General features: G+C 42.4%; 1 protein-coding gene across 4 annotated transcripts in view; it reads right to left on the bottom strand.

The window, feature by feature from the left end:
- btbd11b (BTB (POZ) domain containing 11b) overlaps positions 1-24193 on the bottom strand; it is a 168450-nt gene that overhangs the window by 6221 nt on the left and 138036 nt on the right. For 3 of the 4 annotated variants that reach the window (XM_029252396.1, XM_018754893.2, XM_018754894.2), the window contains exons 4-14: positions 17402-17554; positions 16622-16787; positions 14244-14333; positions 11776-11877; positions 10506-10599; positions 8777-8912; positions 6759-6979; positions 4495-4673; positions 3505-3610; positions 2129-2231; positions 300-381 (exon numbers count right to left, since the gene is read on the bottom strand). In XM_029252396.1, coding sequence (XP_029108229.1) covers positions 300-381; positions 2129-2231; positions 3505-3610; positions 4495-4673; positions 6759-6979; positions 8777-8912; positions 10506-10599; positions 11776-11877; positions 14244-14333; positions 16622-16787; positions 17402-17554 — 1432 coding nt within the window. The remainder of the gene's footprint in view (positions 1-299; positions 382-2128; positions 2232-3504; positions 3611-4494; positions 4674-6758; positions 6980-8776; positions 8913-10505; positions 10600-11775; positions 11878-14243; positions 14334-16621; positions 16788-17401; positions 17555-24193) is intronic. The other variant, XM_029252397.1, reaches the window with a different exon arrangement.

The raw sequence follows: 24193 nt of genomic DNA, 5'->3' as shown, positions 1-24193 counted from the left end.
ACTGCGACAGAAGACTCCACCAGTATGGAGACGTGTGAAGACCATTCACAAGTGACTGGTGAGAAACTGCAGTTTACATGTGAAAAATCAAGTGAATCGCTGCACTAACCCAAATGGTGACTTCAACGAAGCAGTTAAGAGCTGGAGCAGAGTAAAACATAGTACAGCGTGACCCTGCAGTAGCAGGGTTGGCGGGACAGTGATCGACTTCTCATTGTGGCTGCAAACTTCATACAGTTTTTTTTTCAAGGTCGAGGACACCTCCAGGGATATCACGTTTTTACCAATTTATATTTTACCTGGAATATATTGTACTTGACGTTGCTGATTTCGATACAAGTGTTTTCTGCCGCAGGCCTGTTGGAGAGCAGTGATTTAAACCTGGAAAGGGACATTTCGAAACATCGCGTTATTCATCTTGGCAGCAGATTACTTTAAGAAATTAACCATTGTTACAACTGTACATTTACTGTGCTACACATATATTTTCCCAAGGGCACAACAGGAGAGCTCCCCTGGGGAGTTAACCCAAGTTCAGCTGTACTTAATGTGTAACTCGAGTTCATGAGTAATACACCTCTCTGCTGGTATCCTAATTCTCTGCTGAAAATCCATCAATCCATCTGTGCAGTGAATGTCCACGTGCTGAAGAAACTTCCACTTGTTCTCATGGGGAAAAAATTATAATCTGTCCGAGACTGAAAGTTCACTCAAGAATCAGTCAAAACATACTGCAACCATTAATAACATTATTCTAAGTGCAATTTTATTCTTATAATTCTTAATTTCTTATTCTATCATAAAAAGGTCTCGCACACACACACTGTCTGAAACTGCTTGTCCTGAGCAGGGTTGCGGCAAACCGAAGCCTAACCCGGCAACTCATAAAAAGGTCCTTTTTATCAAAAGAATTGTTGTATTCGCAACTTCCAGAAGGCTCCACTGTCATTGAAGTGCTGTATGACCAAAGTCTTATGAATATTCCACCGGTGGACAGCAAATTTTATGACCATTTCCAATTACACAGAAACAGTAGGACCAGTTTTATAATTAGCCAAACCTACACATATGTGTTACCATAAATAATGACATTAAAACAACTTCAGATTTATTTTTATTTTTCTTTGTTATGTTCACATTTACATTTATTAACTTAGCAGGCGCCTTTCTGAAAAAAATACAATGAAAGAAATAAATACAATAAAAAATACTTTTTTCATTATCTCTATGTGTCTATATCAAAAATATTTTTTTGTCATACATATGCGCATGTGTATCTACTTCCAGATACTTTATACTTTTCTACTTCCATACTTTATCTGATTATTTACTAGGTAAAAATAAGAAAAATAGCTTTAACAACCACCACAATTGCTTACAGAGATGCATCTGAATGTATCTAAGTAAAATGAGCAAAGAGCATTGAATGGCACCAATGTTAAACATAAACAGGTTTAGCCGGTGACAAATTAATACACATATTACTTCAGATGTCAGAGCGCAATATTTCAGTTGTGTTCAGTTACAGATGGATACGAGAAGCAGAACCGCTGCTTCGTGCGGTTAAAAAAAAGGTCTTTTGTGCTTTATTGTCCAAGTCCAAGGCTCTGTATCGCTTCTGCCTAATTCCTTTAACCCAGTATAGAGTCCTAGTGCAAGAAACTGGTGGATGTTCATAAACTCCTCAACCTTCTTCTGGATCTTCTAGCTGTCCTTAAAAGCCAAAGTTCTAGAATCCCGAGCAATAAAACACTGTTCTCAATACAAGCAATAGTACCTTCGAGTGCAGTACTTACCCTGAATTGCTCCAGTACAAATGACCAAACTGTACAAGTAAACTTTGGAGAAAAGTATCAGATAAATGGATAAACAGTGGAGTAACACACTCAGTTTGAAAACTCGATCACTGCTTCACACTTTGAGCGCCTTATGAGCTAAGCCAGCATCCACCCGAGGCCTCGACAGCCAAGCCCTGGACTGTCAAGTACTTTGACTCTGACCTGGAATATTCTCCCATAATTGAGATATTAAATCACAGCCTTGGCAGCCATTTCAGCAAAGGTGTCACATTCCAGTGCCACCCCCTGCCTCGATTACGCGACCGAGTCTATAGCGTGCGCTGACTCACCTAGGAGAGGCGGTGAAGAGAAGGACTTTGTGGGCGTAAAACGGCTTCCCCTCAACCAGGAACGTCACATCAGACATCTCCTTATTATTCAAGAAGTGTGGATCTGAAAGACGGCAGAGCAGCATTACTAACGCAGAAAAGCGACGGTGCTTGTGGATCATTCATGCTTATCAGCGAGGGAGAAAAATCATGAGCAAAATACATGCATGAACATCACGTTTATATGGCCTAAAGTGCTTCTTTATTTGTTTACCAATGCATGCGAGCAGGATCCAGCCTGAAACAGGTCAAATGGAAATGCATTACATTGTGCTCTGAAATTTGAACATGAATTCAATTTGTTTTCAGCAAAGCTCCTCTTATTCTATTATTCTAGCGAATCACCACAAAACCACTGGAAAAATACACTGCCACTATAAAAAAGAATATTGAAGCTAGCCATGCGGTACCCCACTAAAGCTATTCATTTAATCAACATCCGAAGATTTAAAGTAGGACAAAATTTCAAAACAAAAAACAAAACAACAATGGGACCTTGTTAAGAATTTCCAAAGACACAAAAATAATCACTTATTTATTGGTTTGTTTATTTGTTTATTTATTTTTTTGTTGAAATTTCATTTTCTTCACTTGTCTGTTTCTTGGGTTGAGTACACCGAAACGGAGCAGGACCGGATTAACGCACTTCACTTCCACGGTGTTTGCTGGTCCTCCTCGGTGCTGCTGATCAGCGTCGGTAACAAGGGGACGAACACTGGACGTGCTGACGGCCAACAGCTCTTTCTGGAGAGAATTTATTTTTCATTTCCAGCCATTTTAAAAGAATTAGGAGTTAACAGAAATGTCCAGCACTCTTAGAGAGGCAGGAAACCAATCAAGGAGTGTCTTTTATTATGTTTTTATCGACTGTATAGATAATAAAGTGAACCGAAAGCGGCCAGACGCTGACGAATGTCGCACACGTTGTTTTCAGTTAATTAAAGACAATAAAAGAAAAAAAAATCCCTCAGATAGAGCAGCATCTCATCCACTGTTTTCTCTGCCTCACAGCCTGTGTTTTCCAGGATGGGCTCTTGAACACAGCATACATGAAGAGGACGAGTGGTTGATAAACACTGAATGAATGAATGAATGAATGAATGAATGATCTTTCTTTCATTCATTCATTCATTCATTCATTCATTCATTCATTCACACCCGCCTGTTTGCAACCAGACCTCTATCCCCAGTTCTGTTTGTAAGTCGAGGGCTCAGTGTATTTTAAAAAGGACTCAACGAGCTCAACCCAGGTTGAGTGAACTTTTCATGCAGATGTGACTGAACTACGGTTCACCTGAGAGAACCGTCCAGGTAAATAGTGCCAAACGGGGGCCCACCTAAGCGGGACGTTTGCTTCTTCTTGATCTCCGTCAGCTTAGGGATGGGGTACGGTCCGTAGCAGTGGGTGAAGATGGCCGACAGCTGCTGGCTGATCACCTCGTTCTGGTGAGGAATATGGGGGTGTGTGAACAAAGTGTGCTTCTCTCTCTCTCTCACCCACACACACACACACACACACACACACACACACACACACACACACAAAAACGCACAGACAGAGAAAAAAATGCTGTACTGTCCCCTCTCTCTGGTGACAGTTACACTGCCACGGGACTCTAGACTCCTTAGGTAAAGAGATGTAAAAACGCAGATGTAACCTCAAACCTCACATGACAAACACACATATTGCACATATTTTGGTTTTTCGGGAACGAATCAGTGAGCCACTTCCCGTGACAAGATGTCGCACATGTCAGTGTGTCTTGTGCTTCTGTAAACTCAACATCATTCTAAGCTATTCACTGTTACGCATATCAGTCCTCTCCAAATGCACTGTTTATACTGTGGCTCCTCGTGTCTCATCAGTGAGGTGAGAAACATTGCGTTTGTTAATGGAATAAATTGGTTAAAAAAAGCAGAATTTATGATAAAAGGAACTTTTATTCTGAGTAGTTTTAAATTAATTTTTTTGTAGACTAAAGTTAATTTAAATCTTAAAGTAACAGGTTTCAGAACAGATCTCATTCAGATTTGCTTCTCTCCTGTCAAGGGCATAACGAGGAATTCTGTCCCCCCAACAAAATGAATTAACGACTACCGGAATTTCTGTGGGCCCCCATCCCGGGTGTACCCTGACTAGCCTAGAATAGCATAGCACTCTATGCTTCCAGAATAGACTCTAGACCTCTGCCACCACGCATTACAATAACCAGCGATCGACAGCGAGCGAGGTTAGGAGGGACAGGGTGGACCACCTTGGTCCCCAAGCACTGGGCCCAGGCAAAATGTCTTAAATGTGATGGACAGAGGGAGCGGCCAGCGTTCACCTTGCTTGCCCGCAGGATCTCAAACATGAGCGGCAGGCCATGGGTGATGAGCTCCTCGGTGTACTCCTCCTCCTCGATACAGGTGAACTCCTTCAACAGGCCCTGGATCAGCGGCCGGCGGTTCTGCAAGAAGCAGGTGCGCAGGGACTCCAGCCAGGTGTGCAGGGTCCAGGGTACGCCTGTACGGCAACGTGAACAGCACAACAGCGGGTTCGAATGAGTCCGTGAGGGAAAGCAGGACACCGTGCTTTCGCTGTGTGACAAATCAAAACACTTCTTAAAAGGTGGAAAACATGAATACAAAGGAGGCATTCAAAGAACAACTCAGGAATACAAACAAGAGCCTAAAAGTCACTGTCACTGTACAGTATATAGAATAACAGAAAGAGTTTGACATCTCTAATACAGTTGGTGAGCTATAAGACTCATAATCCTGCTGTGTGATTTAACAAAAAGAAGGATCTTCTTCTTATCATAATTTCTGATTATGTGGCTTAAATGATGATTAACAGAATCTACAGCATATACATAAAACGCGACACACAGAACGTAGAAGGTATTGGAAATTCACACTTACGAAGGTTCTGCACAAAGAACCATGTAAGTTCAACGTGTCGAGAACTTAAACACCCAGTACCTGGACAACTATGTCTTATAACTAGCAAATTAGTTCAGGGTTAGAGTAGGGGGGGGTGCGGTGGTGCAGTGGGTTTGACCGGATCCTGCTCTCCCTTGGATCTGGGGTTCAAGTCCTGCTTGGGGTGCCTTGGGATGGACTGGTGTCCTGTCCTGGGTGTCCCCTCCCCCTCCAGCCTTGCACCCTGTGTTGCTGGGTTAGGCTCTGGCTCTCTGCGACCCCATAGGGGACAAGCGGTTTCAGACTGTGTGTGTGTGTGTGTGTGTGTGTGAGAGACTTAGAGTATGGCTGGGTGTGCATGTCATTATTAACCTCGGCACTAGGTGGCAGACATGCCCTGTTAAAAGGCAATAAAGAGTAGCGCACAGAGTAACCCTGTCACAGCATCTATTATACTTAATTATTTAAACGATAATTAAACTGAACTGCAAGGCAGGAAAACAAACAGCAGTAATGACCAATTCATTACACTGCCCATTAATACTGCTTTCCTTACACACAAACTGTACAGATTACTGTCACTGCGCCATTACTGAGGACGAAGAGTTCCTCATCCTTAGAGTCATATATTTAACTCCGCTGAGCACCAAAATAATACACTGTGCTCAGTGCAGTTTGTTCAAAATTCACCAGCACGCATTCTCATGAATAACAGTCATTGCACACATTTTGCATTTTAAGGTCAAGTTCCAGGTGTTTCCAGAGCAGGAAAGAACACACGGGTACATATAGCAGGCCTGCCTGCATGAATGAGCTCACAATTTATGTGCAGGAAGTCGTTCGGTTCACCTCTTCTGCATAAATCAGAGGCAAAGAAATGTTGTCTGGCAGCTAGTTTTTTCACACAAGTTGCTGTGCATATCTGATAGCATCGCTTACACAAATCAGGGTGCTTTACCCACTCATTTACTCAAAGGAAAGTTTACCGAGCTGCGTATTTATCGGAGCAATACTTCTTTGCCGAATTTCTCACTGGTATAAGAGAACAGGCCCCTAGACAGACTTCAAATGATGTTCAAGCTAAAATGTGACCTGTGATCCTGATGAAGATGAAGCACTCGGGGAAAAAAAAAGATTACTACAGCTTCTAATAACTCTAATCCAAAATGTGACATAAAAAAGAACGGTCATTTCCAGAGTTACTCGAAAAATTACACCGGGACCTTAATTTACGAATGCAACTGGACTCGAAAGTCTGTGACTCAATTTATTTGTAGCTCCAAAGTCATTTTACCACTAAGTCACAGTCAATAAAAACTGAATACATACAACTCCTCCAAAGGTTGGGTTAGGCAAAAACCTCAGACAAAGCTATAATAAATTTAACAAAATAAAAATGACCCTTCCACCCATGCACGAAACAAAGAAAACACTGTGGAACTGAGGTGAACGAAGGCGGTGCCACACTTCTTGTCTGTTTCCATTGCCTGGAAGTGTTTACCAGCAACTAACGGGTGGAGATGGAACCTCAGGCAGCTTTTGTTCTGTAACACACAGGAATTTTTAGGAACTAGAACAATGAAGAAACTAAAAACAAACTAAGATGTTTGTATATCAGATAATTCATAACTTGAATGTTCAAAACACGTGTCGTTGAGGTTACGGTTCTCCCGGGAGGAGCGCTCACCGAGGCTGCGGATGTCGATGGTGATGTCCACGTAGCCGTGCTCTGCGCTGTGGTACATGGCCTCCCTCAGGGCCTTGAGGCGGGCCTTGCTCGTGCGCGCCGAATCCAGCTGAGGAGGCTGCTTCTCGCCCAGCTCCGAGCCCTCGGCTAGGATCTCCTCCAGGGACAGAACGTCTCCCTTGGCCTTGTCTGTGTAGGACAGGAGCTTGCGGAAGACGTTTCTGTAGATTGGGGGCGAGGGAGTGGGGCGACACACTGTTATAATCTACAATCCCAACGCAACACGTCCCGGCATCCGTATGAGAAGCGGGCGCGGGACTTTGTGTGAAAAATAGAAGTAAAAATAAGCAAAAGTAGTTGGTCACATTGCCAGAAATATAGAGCGTGTCATTTTAGAAATGACACGTTTTATTTTTAATATAGCATTTCTCACTCAGTACGTATAACCTGCTTTTTAAGGCAGGGTCGTGGTGGCCTAGAGCCTATCAAGGAAAGCACAGAGTGCAAGGCTGAGGAGGATCAATGCTAGATGGGAGACCAGTCCATCTCAGGGCAGCCACACACTGAAAGAAACACACACACACGGAAACACTGACACACACAACGGGCAGTTTAGAGTCACCAGCTGACCTGAAACACTAGTCTTTCTATTGCGGTAGGAAACCAGAGCACTTGAAGGAAACCCACATAAACAAGGAAAGAAGATGCAATGTCCACACAGACTGAGCATGCATTTGAACCTATGCTCTATGACACAGACCAGGCATTGTGATTCCCCAGGATAACATCATTCCAGCACAATGAAAAACAGCCTACCCTTAGACAGAGCATGAAACACCCGACATGAAAACATCTGGTTTCGCTTACAACTAGGGTACCAGGCCGGTGACCTCTTACTGAACTTTCACTGATGGTGTGGTCCTGAGCTTCCTCTGTACGTTCTCACTACACCCTGCACCACCTCACTTCACCCTGCCGTCTCCTGCGTACGAATATGCTTGCTTATTTATTTACGTATTTATTCTCTTATTAAGTCATTTATCTACTTCTCCGTTTCCTCCTTGTGTGTATATGTAGTATATCGTACGCTGCTGCAACCAAGTACAATTTCCAGCTGAGGTTTCTAAAGTTTTTCATTCATTCAGGTACAATCCCTTGACAGTTCTTAAAAGGATGCAGCAGAGGAATACAGGTGTATGTCCTCACTGTCCTCATGCTCCTGACTAGCGCCTCTGTGTGTTCTGAATGTTAAAACGTGTTATCAAACCCATTTGTCTTCTCACTAATATTGGCAGCGCTGGTGACTGGAAAATCCTGCCAACGTGGGGCTCATTAAGAACTTTGCCTCAGCCTGAGGCTGCTGGGCAGAGGCATCGGTGGGACTCCATGTGCCTGAAAACATGTCTGCAACAGCGGCAGCACCAAAAAAATACACATCGTCTTCGTGCAGTTCATGCCATATGTGGTCAGTGATGACACACTTCAATGACCATGAGATTTTTGGACCATGTTCACTACTGCTCACTTTAGGGACCGTGTTCCTCAGTACATTTTCATTAACTCCTGTCCTTGACCAAACCTGTGTGACCTACCAATAAAATTGACCTTGCAATTGGTCATGCACATTTCGTATTGTATAATAAACACTGATATTCATTAATTATTTGCAAATAAAGACTTGAAACATAATATTCTTTATGGTACATTCTGCAAATCCTCCAGGAGCACATCTATGGGTATCAGCAGGGTTCTGGTTCCTCTCATTGATGTTAAACCGAGCAATGACTGTATTGTAGGGCTAAAACTAGGGCCATTTCTAAAGAAAAAACCTGCACAATAACAGCAGAAGCCAAAAATACATATTTCTGGGACAAAACAAAGGCCATTTTCGAGGGCTAACCAAATCTTTGTCAACTTCCAATGATTATTATCAGTGCAATTCAAGGTGAAATCACCACGGCGATATGAAAACAAATGTGTGTACGTGCATATGTGTCTATGCACATGCATGCTGTCACCTGTGCCCGTGTGCAGCGGCGAGGCTGTAGGAGTTCATGTCTCCTTGGGGGGTGGCAGAGATTCCGTTGCGAGACACAGTGCCGATCATGGGGTCTGCTCCCCGCTCCAGCAGCAAGCTGACCAGCTCAAAGTTCCCTGTGGAAAGTCCACAGTACCACGGTCACCAGAGCCAGAACTTGCATGCCTGTGACCGTCGCACCTTCTGCATTAAAACCACACACACACACACACATTGTCTGAAACCGCTTGTCCCAAGTGGGGTTGCGGCGAGCCGGAGCCTAACTCAGCAACACAGGGTGCAAGGCTGAAGGGGGAGGGGACACACCCAGGATGGGATGCCAGTCTGTCCCAAGGCACCCCAAGCAGGACTTGAACCCCAGACCCGTCAGAGAGCGGGACCCAGCCCGCTCTGCCATCGCCCCCTCCAGCATTAAAACCAGCCCTGAAAATATTATTCATACTCCCAAAGCATACCAACAGGGTGTGCGCTCACATTTGTTGAAGGACACACTTCCAGTGTCACCTCCACAGCTACTATGTACTGCCCAAGTCAAGAAAGTAGTAATTTTTAGTAATTATTAGCAGTTATTTTTACTGTATCAATCCAGGGTAAGTACTTTGCTCTCAGGTTTGGAGCAGGAGACAGGATTTGAACCCATGTTACAGGCAAAGCTTTAACCACTATGTCAAGAGTAGTTAGCAGGGACCTGGACAAATTGTCAACTTTCAACTGTTCAAAGACTTTAAACCAAGGAGGTCCAAACTACTGGACCAATAATGTTAGAGCATCTATTTTGAGCATTATTTTAGAACTCCTTTGAACGCTTTCTGGGGGGTGCAGTGGCACGTTGGGTTTAGCCTGTGCCTGCTCTCTGGTGGGTCTGGGGTTCGAGTCCTGTTAATCCCTTGGGATGGACTGGCATCCCGTCCTGGGTGTGTCCCCTGCACCCGGCGTTGCCAGGTTAGGCTCTGGTTTGCTGCAGCCCTGTTTGGGACAAGTGACTTCAGACAGTGTGTGTGTGTGAACACTTCCTAGTTATGGTGTCCCAATGTGCCTATTTTAATGTCTGAACCTTCCTAAATAGCTAAACAAAGGCTTAAATTAGCCATTTGTGCAAGCCTGATTAGTATATAACATTTTTCATGGCAGCAGCGAGCAACAGGGACCCCCAGAATTACAAGACCCGTTCTCCAAGGCATCGTTATTGAGGAAACCATGTGATCAAAGACTTGAAACCTAACCCCTGATGTAGTACCCTTGATTAAAAATTACCCTGCTCTATAAATAGGTAAGTCATTGTAAGTGGATGGAGAAAAGCATCAGATAAATTAATGAATTAGTGCTTTTTATGATATTTTTAACAATATAATAATGAGTAGAAGTGCTTTCTTAAATAAATTCTACAAATCTGAGGGTGATATTTTCATGAAGGTCTGATCTCCTGCCCCTTCCAAGCAACATTTACGTGTGAAACGGGTGAGGATCAATATCAGCAGTTAAACCTGTAATTGCTCATTTGAGGTTAAAAGAGCAGCAATACAAGGTAAATGAAGCATACAAAATAAGTACTCCTCTGACCTGACTGCCTTTTCAAAAATTTACATATGCATTATGCATTTGCCTCTCAATGCGTTGCCTTTGCACCATGATTAACATTACATCTAAATTTTTATCAACTGCAACCCAGTGTGCACTTTAACCACCCTGCACCCCTGACGCTGCCCTACCTGCCGCAGATGCCAGCTGCAGTGGGGTTTCGGTGTAATTCTCCGCTCCATCCTGCAGAGAGCCCTCCACATTGGCCCGGGCATCCAGGAGCAGCTGGTATGGGGAATATTACACATATTACACTCATATTTTGGAGTACGGTGGTGGTGGAGAGGGGGCAGCAAAAACCCAACTAATATGAGGCCCCAACCCACCGCAGATTTCTAACAGAGTAAGCCTAACGGTTCTACCATCACAAGTGTAGTCCTAGTGGCACAGTAGTATGCAAATCATTCACTTAATGAGTCGTTTTCTCAGTATTTGCACGTCGGACGTAACGAAAGACTGCTGAGGTTCAGGTCTGCGCACACAGAATATGTGACCAGACTTCCTCCCTCCTTAAACACCCCTGAAATATGCGACTGAAGAAATATGTGTTGCTTTACAAAATTTTAATTGTGAAATTATTAACTCTGCCTGTATGGATGGAACATGTCAACATTTTTTGGGTGCTGGGATACATTCTGTAGTCCTTTCAAGAGATGGACACTGACCTTTACAGATAGGTCCAGGATGTCATCTTCAATTCCTGTGCTGCCCAGGCAACGTCTTTCTCGTTAACAATCAGAACAGAACTTTTTTGTTGTCATTTGTAATGTATGCAAATGATGAGGGTCATCTTAGGTTATCTTTGAAAAGGAATATATCAAGTGTCCTAAATGGTATTTGTCGTCCTGATCATGGTTATGTAGGTCTCCACAATTTCCCTACGACACACTTTTCTGTTTATTTTCCCTTAATAGTGTTTCTTACGTTTCAGTAGCTGTCCCTGTATGTCAATGAACCATTTCGTGGGTCACTTCGACTAATGTGAACGTAGGCCTCTGCTGCCCGTATTCAGACTCGATCAAAGAGGCCCTTACCTTGTTTCGGGTGCTTGGTTTGCAATTTCACACTTAAAAGGAATGCCTTGGTATGAACAAATATATCAAAATGCCATTTGGATGACCTTATGCTCCACACATAGCCACGGATAATGAAGCTTAATATCTCTGTTTTAGGTCAAAACCTTCATTGCATTCAGCTTCCCTTGGCTATTACAGTGTGAGCCCATTTAATTTATAAATACATAAAGTTTCATATTCCACATGAACATTCAACTCTACACAGTAAGGAGACAAATGACATGTAATTGTCATTATTATTATTATTATGAATATTCCATAATAATAATTATTTAGTGTATAGAAGGTATTATGTTAGTAGAATTACAGGTGAAAACTTCACTACCTGCACAACAGGGACGTGTCCGTGTAACACAGCGAATGTGAGAGGAGTCCCCTGCCGCGTTTCAGGGTAAACTGAGGGGTACTTGTGTACTGTGTTTGGCACCTGGGAAGTCATAGGTAAGGTTCAGGAGAAAAATACAGCAATTAAAATCGCCAGTCTGGGTAGCAGGAAGCATGTGGAGGGAGGCGCAGGAGGGTGGCTGGGCTGGCCAGCAGGACACCTGGTGCTGAGCTGAGAACCTGGGACCCTGCTTTCCTCTGGACACTAGTCCACAGACATCTCTCTGTTCCTTTGTCAGGCTTGCCCTTTTACTCTGCCGTCTACAGGCGACACCGCAGCAGACCTGGCCGCTCTACGTCCTTACCAAGTGTCCTCTGCATCATCAATCTTTTTACATGTACAGACAGACAAGATAGCTGCAGTTATTGGCAAGGTTGACGGATGCTGTATGATTAAGGGATGATTCATTAACAAAGCACTGAACACTAGCAAAAAAAAACAACCTTCTTGCCAGACAGTGGATGTTTTGTATGTGTGATGATTCTTACAGGATGATTTGTTGCATGTGCATTGATTTCTTTTGTATGATGCAGTGGAGCATGTATATGTATAATATATACACTACGATGCAAACTGCATGAATGAAGCTTAAGCTGTAAGATTTGCAAGGAGATTTGCAGGGGCATTCAAAATTCAAACACTTCTACAATTTGGTAATTTTCCACCATCTTATAGGTTATGAATTATTACAATTAGTATTACACTGGGTTGTCACGAAGCCTCAAGTTGCGAATTTTCAAAGATGTGAACTATTTTCATTTTAATGAGTAAAATGTTTCAAAGAAAAGTCTAACACCATGTTTTTATTTATTATAATTATATCCAATTTATAGACCCTACCTACTGAATAAATCAAGGTATATCAAGGTATGTTACACTTTTATTGATTGAATAGGTAATAAAGCAAAGTGACAGTGGCCCGACGCTGACAAATGTAGATGTTATTTCAATTTAATAAATGATAATAAAGTATAAGTCTTGCGACAGACTGGAATCCTGTCTGTGGCATTCCTTGCCTCATGCCCTGAGTTTCCACAATTGGCTCAGGAGCACAGCAGCCCTGTTGAGGATGAGCAGTTTACGAGAATGGACTAAATAAATGAAAGTCTGACAGCAAATTTCTCACTCATTATACCTTGATCTGAGGTTTTTAAAGATCGTAACCCATGAATTAATCAATAGTGACGTAAAGGTTGGATTTATTAACAAGTGGAGTCACAAACAGACTTCTGGTCCCAGTTATGTTTGTAAGTTAAGTTAAATAGTTTGTGATTAAGTTTATTTTGCGTTCTTTCTATGTTTGTTCAAAACAACTTACCATTTACACAACTCTACATTTTTACTGCAGCATATTAGCTCGAGGATCTAAGAGTACTACGGAAGACTGCAGGTTGGACTTCACTGTTCCCCTAGGGTACAAGTTCCTCATTGTTCCCCCTATGCTATTTGGGTACACTAATGATTAAAGACAATGTATATGGATATGGATATGTGACCTTTTAGTGATGGTCACTGTGAGAGGTGAAGCAGTGATTTGCAGGCTCTGGAGTCAGAAGGCAAAAGTTCAGACCCCTTGGAGCAAATTCACTGTTCAAACACATGCAGTGTAACTAGTCAGCACACCTTGACCAGCAATTACATACATGCAGTGCTTTGTTCAAGAATCAGCCCTGAACTTTGACATCCATTATACTGAAATAGTAACAAAAAACACAATCACAATCAATCGATACAGACATTACCATTTTAGGCATTATTGGTGAGGCATTTTCCACCACAGTGAATTGATGATACAGTAATTTCCTCTTTTGAAGGTAAAAAAAAACTTAATAAATGGAATTATGGTTTTACCTGTGCCCTTGATTTTATCCTGCTTAGTCAGTTTGCTGTATAAATTTAAATGTTGTACTTATTACTTACAGTTCGTCAACTCAAAAGGACTGAACAGCGCTTTAACAATTACATTTGACTGTTATTTCCTTTAGCTGACATTCTTATCAAAGTTGCCATACTTTGTCATTTTCAAAATAAAATACAACTTCCAGCAAGATTTCATTTTTCTCATAGCTTCATAGGTTTGTTCATTTGGTAAAATTAAAAGTGTCCTGCATGGAACTCAACCACCAGACTTTAAAGAGTCCAGGGTGTGAACCCATACTGCGCTCGGCGGTCTCGCGGTCCGCTGTAGCAGGGGAAGGACCAATGTGGTGGTTAATGTTTCACTTGTGTGGCCTTGAACAGAGCATGCCAACAGTGGAATGAGATGGGAGAGATGAGGAACAGCACAATGCAGGGCTTTATCCTATCTTACAACACATCAGAGCTTGTGCAAACTGATGATGAAGCTGGTCGATTACGCCAAAATCACCCTGACACAACCCGCCCCTCACTGGCCATGGCTTACTGACCTCGCTGTTGATGTCGGCTCCCGCATCCAGCAGCATCTGGACCATGGCCTCGTCCCCCCGCACACAGGCGTACATGAGCGGCGTCATACCCTGTGGGGACAGGGAGGTGAGTACCGTCACCCAGAACACTAAAACAGTGCAATAACACACTGCTGGCTCACCACATGTCCCCTATGAAATCCTGAGCTCAGTCCTATTTAGGGGGTAAAAATGGATGCACATTTTATACATTACGTACATACATGTTTTCACTGAACGATGGAGAAACCATTAACATATAAACATGCACGCATAACCAATATACATAAACAGAAAATCACATGGCTGCAACTCAGTACGTAAAGAATACAGACACGATCTAGAGGTTCAGTTACTGCAGGAAGAAGCACTGGAATGTGCAGTATGCATTATCTAAGTAATTTTGAACATGGTTGGTACCAGATGTGATGGTTCTTTTGAAACAGCTGAAGTAAAGAGTTCACAGAGAATTAAAAAAGAACTTAGAGGCATTTCTGAGGATGAAAACCCTTGTTAACTGCAGGTCAGTTGGAATGGTCAGTTTTTTTATTAAGGCTAACAGGAACAACAGCATTGTGCAGGAAGGCATCTCTGAATGCACATCTGGTCGAACCTTGGAGTGAATGGGCTACAGCAGTCGAAGTCCACACAGGGTTCATTTCCTGTGAGCTCAGAACAAGAAGATGAGGCTCCAGTGGACATACAGTCACAAAGAGTTTATTACTGAAGAATGGTAGAACAATGTCTGGTCTGTCAAATCCCAGTTTCTGGTGAGATGTGCTGATGGCCAGGTAAGAATCCACAGACAAATCCTCCCTGGGGTCAATGGAACAGATTGGTGGTGGTGGTGGTGTAATGGTATGGGGAATAATGTGACACATTGGCATTTTTATTACCAATTTTGCATATTTGGAACACCGTAAGGTTTGGTTTAGCCTGTTACTACTAAATGAAGCCAGGAGAACAACAACTGCAACAAAATTAGAGCACCTTTGAGGAGAGTAACCTCAGTTTTATCTTGTTCACTGCAAGACTGTTAGTTCGTTCTCCAGTGTCTGAATCCTAAAAAGTTTGCTTTGGCTTTCTATACTGTAGTACAAAAGTTCTGTCGTTTTTGCCAAGGAATCTGGATTGAAAAGAAATAATGACTACAACCCTCCCAAACATGAGTGAAATTCAACAAAATAAACCCAAACTGAGAGCAAACAGCCAATATGCTTTGTATATACTTTCAGTATTTCCTTGTTAATATTGTCACTAGTGTGATGTAAACTTCAGAAAGGTAAAACACAGGTACAGTTCCGTTTGAATGGCACCACATCAAAGCTTTTATTTGTTTACATTAAGACAATAAGACTTCAGTCAAAGTAAACCCATGATAGTGAAGACTTGCAGCATTAGTCATGTTGCCTATCATCTTCCTCACTCTTGAAGAACAAGATAAAAACCATTTCTAGCTGAAATTACAGGACAGGTAAAGAAGTCATCACAACAAGGCCAAAAACAATCAGTGGATTGTTAAGACGTGATATAGATAATCATGTATTAGAAGCACGTGTAAACAGTTCTCACTTACAGGACTTTGTCCTTCTGTGTCCTAATCCTAATCCACAGCATCATCACTAACCACGAGCGAGATTCTGAATCTGAATCGAGAGCGAACTGTGACGCCAATCTTCCAGAACTAGGTCTGCAGTTGGGTGAAATATTCTCAGCCTCAGGGCTTTCTCTACTGTGATTCACCAGGGTCTCTCCAACACAATGGAAAATCCGATTCCATTTGAGCTGCAGGACTCAGACCCACTTGAAATTGCCAATATTTCCACTTAGTGTGGAAACATTTTATCTGAAATCTCTGGACAGAGCTGTCAATCTTCTGTTTCAAGGGTTAACATAGTGTGTAAGCGGAGTCACAGCTGGTTCATTAACGTTAACAACGGATTAATTGGTAATGCACTGCCTCCTCAATTTACATTCATAATTTGGACTGGAAGTCCATTTGTAACTCAGTTTGGTTGCAAATAACTTAACCTCGTACATTAAACTTAAAACTTAAATGAAAAATAAAAACTAAAAATTTATTTCCCCAAGGCTCCCATTTTTCACACAATTCATTTTTTTGGTCTGCAAAAGACAGAAATTTTAGAAAACTGACAAGGGAATAAAATGCCATTAGAAATGAATAAATAATCTAGAAAAAATGTATGCCTTTGAAGATTCATGGCATAAAAATTTGCATTGAGAGGAGCCAGTGTACACATTTTAGGTCTGCGCTGGTGCACTATAGGCGAATTTCTGACAAATTTTTATCTCTCTACATTGGTGTGCACCAGAACAACAAGTTGGCCCACGTTTCTGACCTGCTCGCTCATGCTGTTGATCCCATCGGGACCCAAGAGGTTCACCGCCTGCTTGACCAAGTCGGTCCGGCCACAGTTAAGCATGCGGAAGCCAAGGTCCTGCAGGAACTTGGCCTCGGTCGAGGCAGCATCCAGCTTCCGCGAGGCGCAGAAACAGTCGTCCGTCCTGGAGGGAAGGAAACCGATAAAGGGGAACTGTCACTCCTGAACTGTTCAGTTTATGGCGGGAACTTCACATCAAGGTAACGCAATGCAAGGCAACAGCACAACTCTAAATAGCACACTGTGGATTACAGATTGTTGTCCTCTGGGGCATATCTCATACATCTTAATTAAGTACTTAATTTAGTATTTTGAGGGCTTTTGTTTTGTTTTGATGAAACAGACAGCAAGACTTTAACTATAAGAACTTATCAGTCATTTTAGGCAGCTTAATGTCAGTTATGTGCAATGCATGTAGATCAGAAGGTTAAGATTTTTTCAGAGCAGTAGGCATCACAGTGGTTAATGCCGCCACCTTTGGACTTGAACGGTGCATGTTCGAGTCTGATCTCCTGCCATTAGTACACTGGAACAAGATATATACCCTGAAATGATAGTAAAAACTACCCAGCTGTATAAATGAGTGAATTAGTGTTAAGTAGCTTAACGCTGTAAACATAGTATAAATATGACACTGAAAGTATAAGTGAACATCTTCTCGTCTGGCTCAAGCCTGAAACAACCTGTGCGTGTGTATGTGTAAGTGAATCAGTCTCATGACTTTGTGCAACGGCATACTTAATCTGCCGCGGCTCGCAGTCTACCCCGGGGAGGAGGAGGCGCGCTGCCTGCCGCACGTCGTCGCTGTCCACCGAGAAGCTGCGCCGGTGTTCGGCATGAGCCACCGCCACACGGATCCACTCCATTAGGGGCGGCAGTACCAGGAAGGGCCTGCAGGGGTGATAAACATGCTATTGGCTTGTGGTTACTATATACACACACTGGGTTGGTCTGAAGACACACAGCTGTTTTCTCCAGGGTGCTAAAACCAGTATGAACCACATTTCAAAAGATTATTTTTGAACCCCCCCATACAGGATATACCTCTTAGTTTCCCAAAAATATTGCATTGTTTTATCTGCTTCTTGTATCCTGTGTAAATTGGCAAAAATGCAGGAATTAATTTTCTATCTGGGCACATTTGTCTGGGCTGAGTCTCTGAAACCACAGCAAAATGCTTTAGAAAATGTTTTTTTGTCCTCAGTTTTCATTCACACCCCAGACGGGACTCCAGTCCGTCGCAAGGCGCCCCAAGCAGTACTCGAACCCCAGGCCCACCACAAAGCCCGCTGCACCACCGCACCCCCCCATGTGCCATAAACATTACATGTTCATTATTTTTTCCCAGCTAAGAGGTCAAATATTGCGGTTAAGTTTCCACATGCTTCCATTTTTAAAAGCTGTGTCAGAAGGCGGAATCACAAGGAAACAGCGCAGAGTCATGTGACCAAATACAAATTAAACACATTAAAAACACTGGTATTTCAGCACCTGTTTCCTTCATTTCCCCCACACAGAACTTGGACATACTAGTAATGAAAAGAAATACTCTTACTTGTTTCAAAGACTGTGCTTTTAATGCTTTAACTTTATTCTTGTCAAGCTGTCCTTATACCAGGCCTAAGCGTCTATCTTTCAGCAAAACCCAAATACATACTGCTTACAATATTCCTTTTATATGTCAGAAAGTTCAACACAGCCAAAATGTCTGTTGTATAATTCAGAAGCTCCAGTTACAGTACATACTGTACACAAAAGTGACTTCATGCATTAGATGATGTGCCACTTGATTTCCCCTAGAACACTTATCACATAAATAAAAGCATATAATTCTAAGTGTCTATTTGCGTTATTACTGAGCCCTGCAGCCTTCCAGACCCACATGGGCTGTTGATGTGAAGTAGCTGTAAGAGGCCATGAAACAAGCACTCCTCACTTGTTGATTTTGTCGAAGGACGCTGTGTTCCTATGCATTTAAATCCCTTGCCACATGCACTGATGATTCCCACATCCATTGCAAACACAAATCTTTTCTCTCGCCTGTGTTTAGGGGCGAGAAATCCTCCCTGGAGAGAGAAAGTGTGTGTGAGAGAGAGGGAGAAACTGGTCAAGATTCAACTCTGATGTCCGATCGGTAATCAAAGATTTTTCTCTACTTGCAGCATAACTGGTGAACTGGTTGATGCTTTTATTAGCAACGCCAAGCAGTACTAACTCACAGCGAACCTTCTTAGTATTTGGAAGCCGTTCCATTATGGACTCCAGTGGAATCACTGATTAAAAGTCTTCATTAGAGGGACAAGATGACAAAGGTAATCGGTCGAGCCATGCGAGAGGTAACAAGCGAATGATGGAGACGTCTCTCTGCCATATGCGTGTCTTTCATCACTCGTAAATACCAGTAAATGTTAGAATTAGCAGTGCTAATGACAGCGTACACTTTGCAACGGGGCTTGAATTTCATTATGCGGATCCTCTGAGAAAAACAGATAACGGAAATGGGCAATTTCAAAGGTAAAGTATCATCCGTCGGCAAAGCAGACTCGGAGAACACTTAGTGAAGCACATCTACAAAGGCTTCCCCTGGGGAATTGTAACGAATTTCCTACACCAATTAGAAATATGCTTTCCGAGCGCAAGGTATGCCAGGATTTTTATTATTTTTCTTTTTCTCAGTGAAAGCTCAATGACTTCAGGCTGGGGAAACCTCAAGACTGAAACCAGCCAAGCTGGCTTCCTTCCCTGGGCTCAACTATCGGATTTCACCCACGTCACGGTACACGCAAGACAAATTTCATATTCACTGCGGAATAGGGGGCAATCCATCTTGAAAGAAAAGCAGGTCTGTTTAACGTCACGTCTCAGTGCCCCCTGGAGAGATCACTGGAGTTTCCACAGTGGAGAGCACAGTTTGGACACCATGTGCTTGAAAAGAGCACCGGCTCATTATAGAACGAGTCTGGACTTGACAACTCTTAGGTTGATGAAATCACACTGTGTTTGTAAATTGTCAGAAGACCTCAGATGAGACGCAGTTTTTAATTGGAAGCAAAAAAATATAGTCTAACAATGTAGGTCAGGGGGTCCAAACTGCAGTCTGCTGTTTCACGTTATGCATTGCACAAGAACACCTGTAAAATGACTAATATATACTATGCCTTCCATAATTACAGAACATTTTATTGGATCACACAGTAATACAGCGACAGAGACACACCCAAACACATAGCACAACTAAGTAAAACACAGTAATGAAATTTTTTTTCAATGTAGACATTTAAGATTCATTATGTCTCTTACTATGGTTTTTAAATATGCGGCCCTCAGACCATTTTGCAATAACAATTGTGACCCTTGGACAAAAAAGGTTGGACACCCCTACTGTAGGTGTTCCTAAAATATGGTTTTCAGCTTTTGCTTTTCCAGAATCCCAGGAGAACAGCAGTAACTATACTACAGTGATATTATGGTTGATGTGTAACATTGAAACTGGTCTACAAATTTTGGAATCTAAGTGTCATTAGAGGCAGTGCAGTGGTTATTGCTGTTACCTTACACTCAAAGGACCCAGGTTTGAATGCCACCTCCTACTGTAAGTATCCTTGATCAAGGTACACAACTGGTACATTGCTACATTATTACAGCTTAATTGTATAAATCACTTCTTTGTAAACAAGAGCATCAGTCTGAACGGGGTTGCTGCAGTATAGGGGTATGTTCAGTAGTCGTACTGTTTACTCTGTTTACTATATTACCAATGAGCATCAACTGGAAATTTTTTGAAAAGAAAGGTGTCCAAAACTGAAAGCCTGCAGATTCTTGCTTTCAGTTCTGATGCGGTGGAATAAGGTCCCCCCGGTCCCTCGAAATGGCTGAACGTCTTTCGACATTCAAAAAAGGTCTCAAAACACATCTCTCGCAGACCCATCTCTCTCCCGATCTCCTATCTGCTCCATAAAATCGCACTAATCGAATGCGTGCCGGCAAAACCGCACAATCGTGCGTCTGGACCTGAAGCTGTCCGTCTGTTGTGGAATGCACTTCTGTTTATTCCGAGTTGCACGTCACCCTGGAGAAAAGTGTCTGCTAAATGAATGAATATAAATTTAAATGTTCACCAATTAGCATAAACACATACATTAACATAATGTGGAAAATTTCTCGGAAGAGGGGACTGCAAGTGAGAAACAGAAGTGAAGGCTGCATTGTGACAAGCAGAACCAGCATGTCGCCACAGTCTGACTGTACAGCAAGGGTATGGCTCACCCCACCGCCGTGAGGTCACGCACACAGGACATGTGTCAGGTCACAAGGGCTCACTGTCGACATGTAAAGCGGGAGACGGGCGCAGAGAGATGTCACTCGGCACAAAGTACTGACTGTGAGAAAGAGCGAATGGCAACAGGCCACAGAGGAGCAGTCCAGAAAGTCCAGAAAGAGCCGCTGATCTGTTCACGCCGGCACTTCTTCAGACACGTGAACGCAAGAGCGGTTAACGTGCAGCCGAGCCGGGCATCGCGAACCTTTCGGCACAAAGAAAGCGCTTAACTTGCTCGTTTATTTATTGTGCGGTGATGCTGATTTGATGCGTTCGCCTTTAGGAACAATACTGAAGAGAGATTTTGGGGGACATAGGAAGTTGTAGAGTACGGCAGGTTTTAAGCCTCGGGCTCTTTTGGTGACGCCTTTAAACACAAATCAGAAATGTAAATTGGATATCTTTTGAGCGCTTACAGTTGAGAGAAAAAGTTTTGGAATTACGCTTTGGAATTACTTGGATTTCTGCACAAACACTCCAAGACATGATTTGATCTTCATTTCAGACATATTATTAAAGACGGTCTTCTTGGGCAAATTCCCATGTTACACTGCCATATCTTTATGGAACAAATGTTTTAAACACACGAGCGTGATGAGTTTTCACATTCTGAAACATGCTTTCTGCAAAGTGGTTTTCTTTTTGTCATTTCTATCTAAAAGGGAAAAAATCGGTATCTGTCATATTGTAATGTATACGAATGAATAAGAATATAAGAAAAAAGAAATTAATGTAAGAATATAAGAAAGAATATTTATATCTCTGAATTGAGGTCTGTGCTCATGTCTGTATTATATATCACAAATGAAGCGGATCTGAGGTGTGAAGAATATTATTGCTAATCAGACTCCGAGGCCGTCCGCCTTCAGCCGAGTGCGGATATTTGCCAGGGCTCATTAAGAACCGTAGAACTGGAGTCCCGTTCTTAACTCATTTTATCTGCACCTGTCATGAGGACTGCGAACAATTTTTGCTGATAGGTCACAGCAGGGGTCCCAGAGTTACTGCATGAAAGAGCATGTGTGCACCGGATTTCTTTGGAATCCACTGCCTCGGTCCAATCACAAGTAAATCATATGTACATAATCAGAGTACATACAGTCCTGTTTGTAAAAAAAATGCATTTATTAGGCAGGATGCACACATTAATTAAAAGGAATCAAATAGCACTTCCTGAAATGAATATGAAACACACACTAAGACTACATCCCGAAAGACTAAATCATCCCTGTATCTGTGTGCAGGTGTTTGCTGGGATGTTTCTTGAACACACACAAGTACAAAGAAAACATATCAGAATCACCCATCAGCACACATCACGAGAGACTGATTATAATAGTTTTGATTCTGATATACCGTTAGATGTTTGTCTTTGAGGAGAAGCAAAAGTAGAACCGCTCCGCTGTCTTTTACCCAAGGATGTAAACCTACCCCCGGGATCTGCAAGAGCACTTTCTTGTCTTGTTCCTGTGGAACAGAAGGAAGGAGCCCTCTGGTACTGGTTCATACTGAATGTTTTTTTGACACAAATGTCAAACTGATTGGTGACTTGTTGAAAGATGCGTCAAGGTCCACTCAGATATGATCCTGGAAGTTTATGGCCTTTCACTGGTGCATCTTTAAATCCAGTAAACAAATGAAAAGCTAAGGAGAGAAAATGGATCACCTAAATAACAAGCTGATAAGCATTACACACACACACACACACACACACACACACACACACACACACACACACACACACACACACACACACACACACACACACACCATCTGAAACCGCTTGTCCCAGGCAGGGTCGTGGCAAACCTGAGCCTAACCCGGCAGCACAGGGCGTAAGGCCGGAGGGGGAGGGGACACACCCAGGATGGGATGCCAGTCTGTCGCAAGGCACTCCAAGCGGGACTCGAACTTCAGACCCACCAGAGAGCGGGACCCAGCCAAACCCACTGTGCCACTGCACCCCCTTTGATAATAAGCACTTTGATTAATTAATTATAGGAATGAAGATTGAATGTAACAATGCACTGTAACAGAATAAATTGGCATTAGGACTCCTAAAAAATGGCAATAAAATGATGATGAAGATGATTGTTATATTTTTATAGTTGTTGTTATAAAACATTTGTTACTTAGACAATTTTGTTTGTTATGCTAAAAATGCAATTCTGAATATTGTGCACACATATCTAACAAGGAGTAAAAAAAAAAAGAAATCGAAAACAGTACAGGGAGTCCCCGGATCACAAATGAGTTCTGTTCCTAAGTCTGTCTTTAAGTCAGATTTGTACGTACATCAGGACAGTTAGCTACAGTTCATATATACCGTCAGTCAATTGTTTGTCTTATTGTATAGTATATCGTGTACCTTTCATAAAAAGTATTAAAGAAACATTTCTGGATACACTAAAACGTCTTTAATGTAACAATACAGTAATAATAATACAATGTAATGATATAATGATAATAATGATAACAACATCAACAATAATAGTAATAATAATAATAATAATAATAATAGTAAATGTAACTACATAGAGTATTTATAACAGATAGAGAGAGGAGGAGGAGAGGCAGAGCATGTGTGTGTGTAGGTATAAAAAAACACTAAAGAAACTTTAATGTTTGCTTTTCGAGTGTTTGTTGGCGTTTCACCTTTTTCCGATCGCTTTATTATTTCCACTTTAGTTTCAATCATGATTGTTTTCCTTTTCTTTGATATATAACATTTACACTTTGGTGCCATGGTTAGGAGGGTAAAAACAAAAAAATTAAAGCCAAATACAGTAACACACAGGAAACACTTAACAGGAACGTGCTCTGTGTCATACTGAGTGTGCAGGAGACTGAGGTAGGTGTGTGGACCAAATCGCAGGATCTTTATTGTCAGTACACAAGGGAGCAGGTGAGATTTGTGCTCGGGGATAGGCACGGGTCGGTCGATGCACAAATGTAGGTCTTGGGGAGGATCCAATGTCATAGTTGACGAGACGATACAACTATCAGGAGCCGTGGACATCAAGAGTGGGAATGAGGGATTGAGGAGGACGAGGGACTTGAAAGGACAGGTAGGTTGTCATGGGTTCACGCGAGAGCGCTGGAGAGACGGGTTTCTCAAACGAGATTCTACAACCAGGGTGTGCAGGTGCGGCTTCTTTATGTCCCGCTGCTCCGATTTCGGGCAGGTGCGGCCCTTTGGGGCGAGGTTGTGG

Source organism: Scleropages formosus, chromosome 5, assembly GCF_900964775.1.
Source record: "Scleropages formosus chromosome 5, fSclFor1.1, whole genome shotgun sequence".
Lineage (NCBI taxonomy): Eukaryota > Metazoa > Chordata > Actinopteri > Osteoglossiformes > Osteoglossidae > Scleropages > Scleropages formosus.
This window is presented reverse-complemented; position numbering and strand designations above follow the sequence as displayed.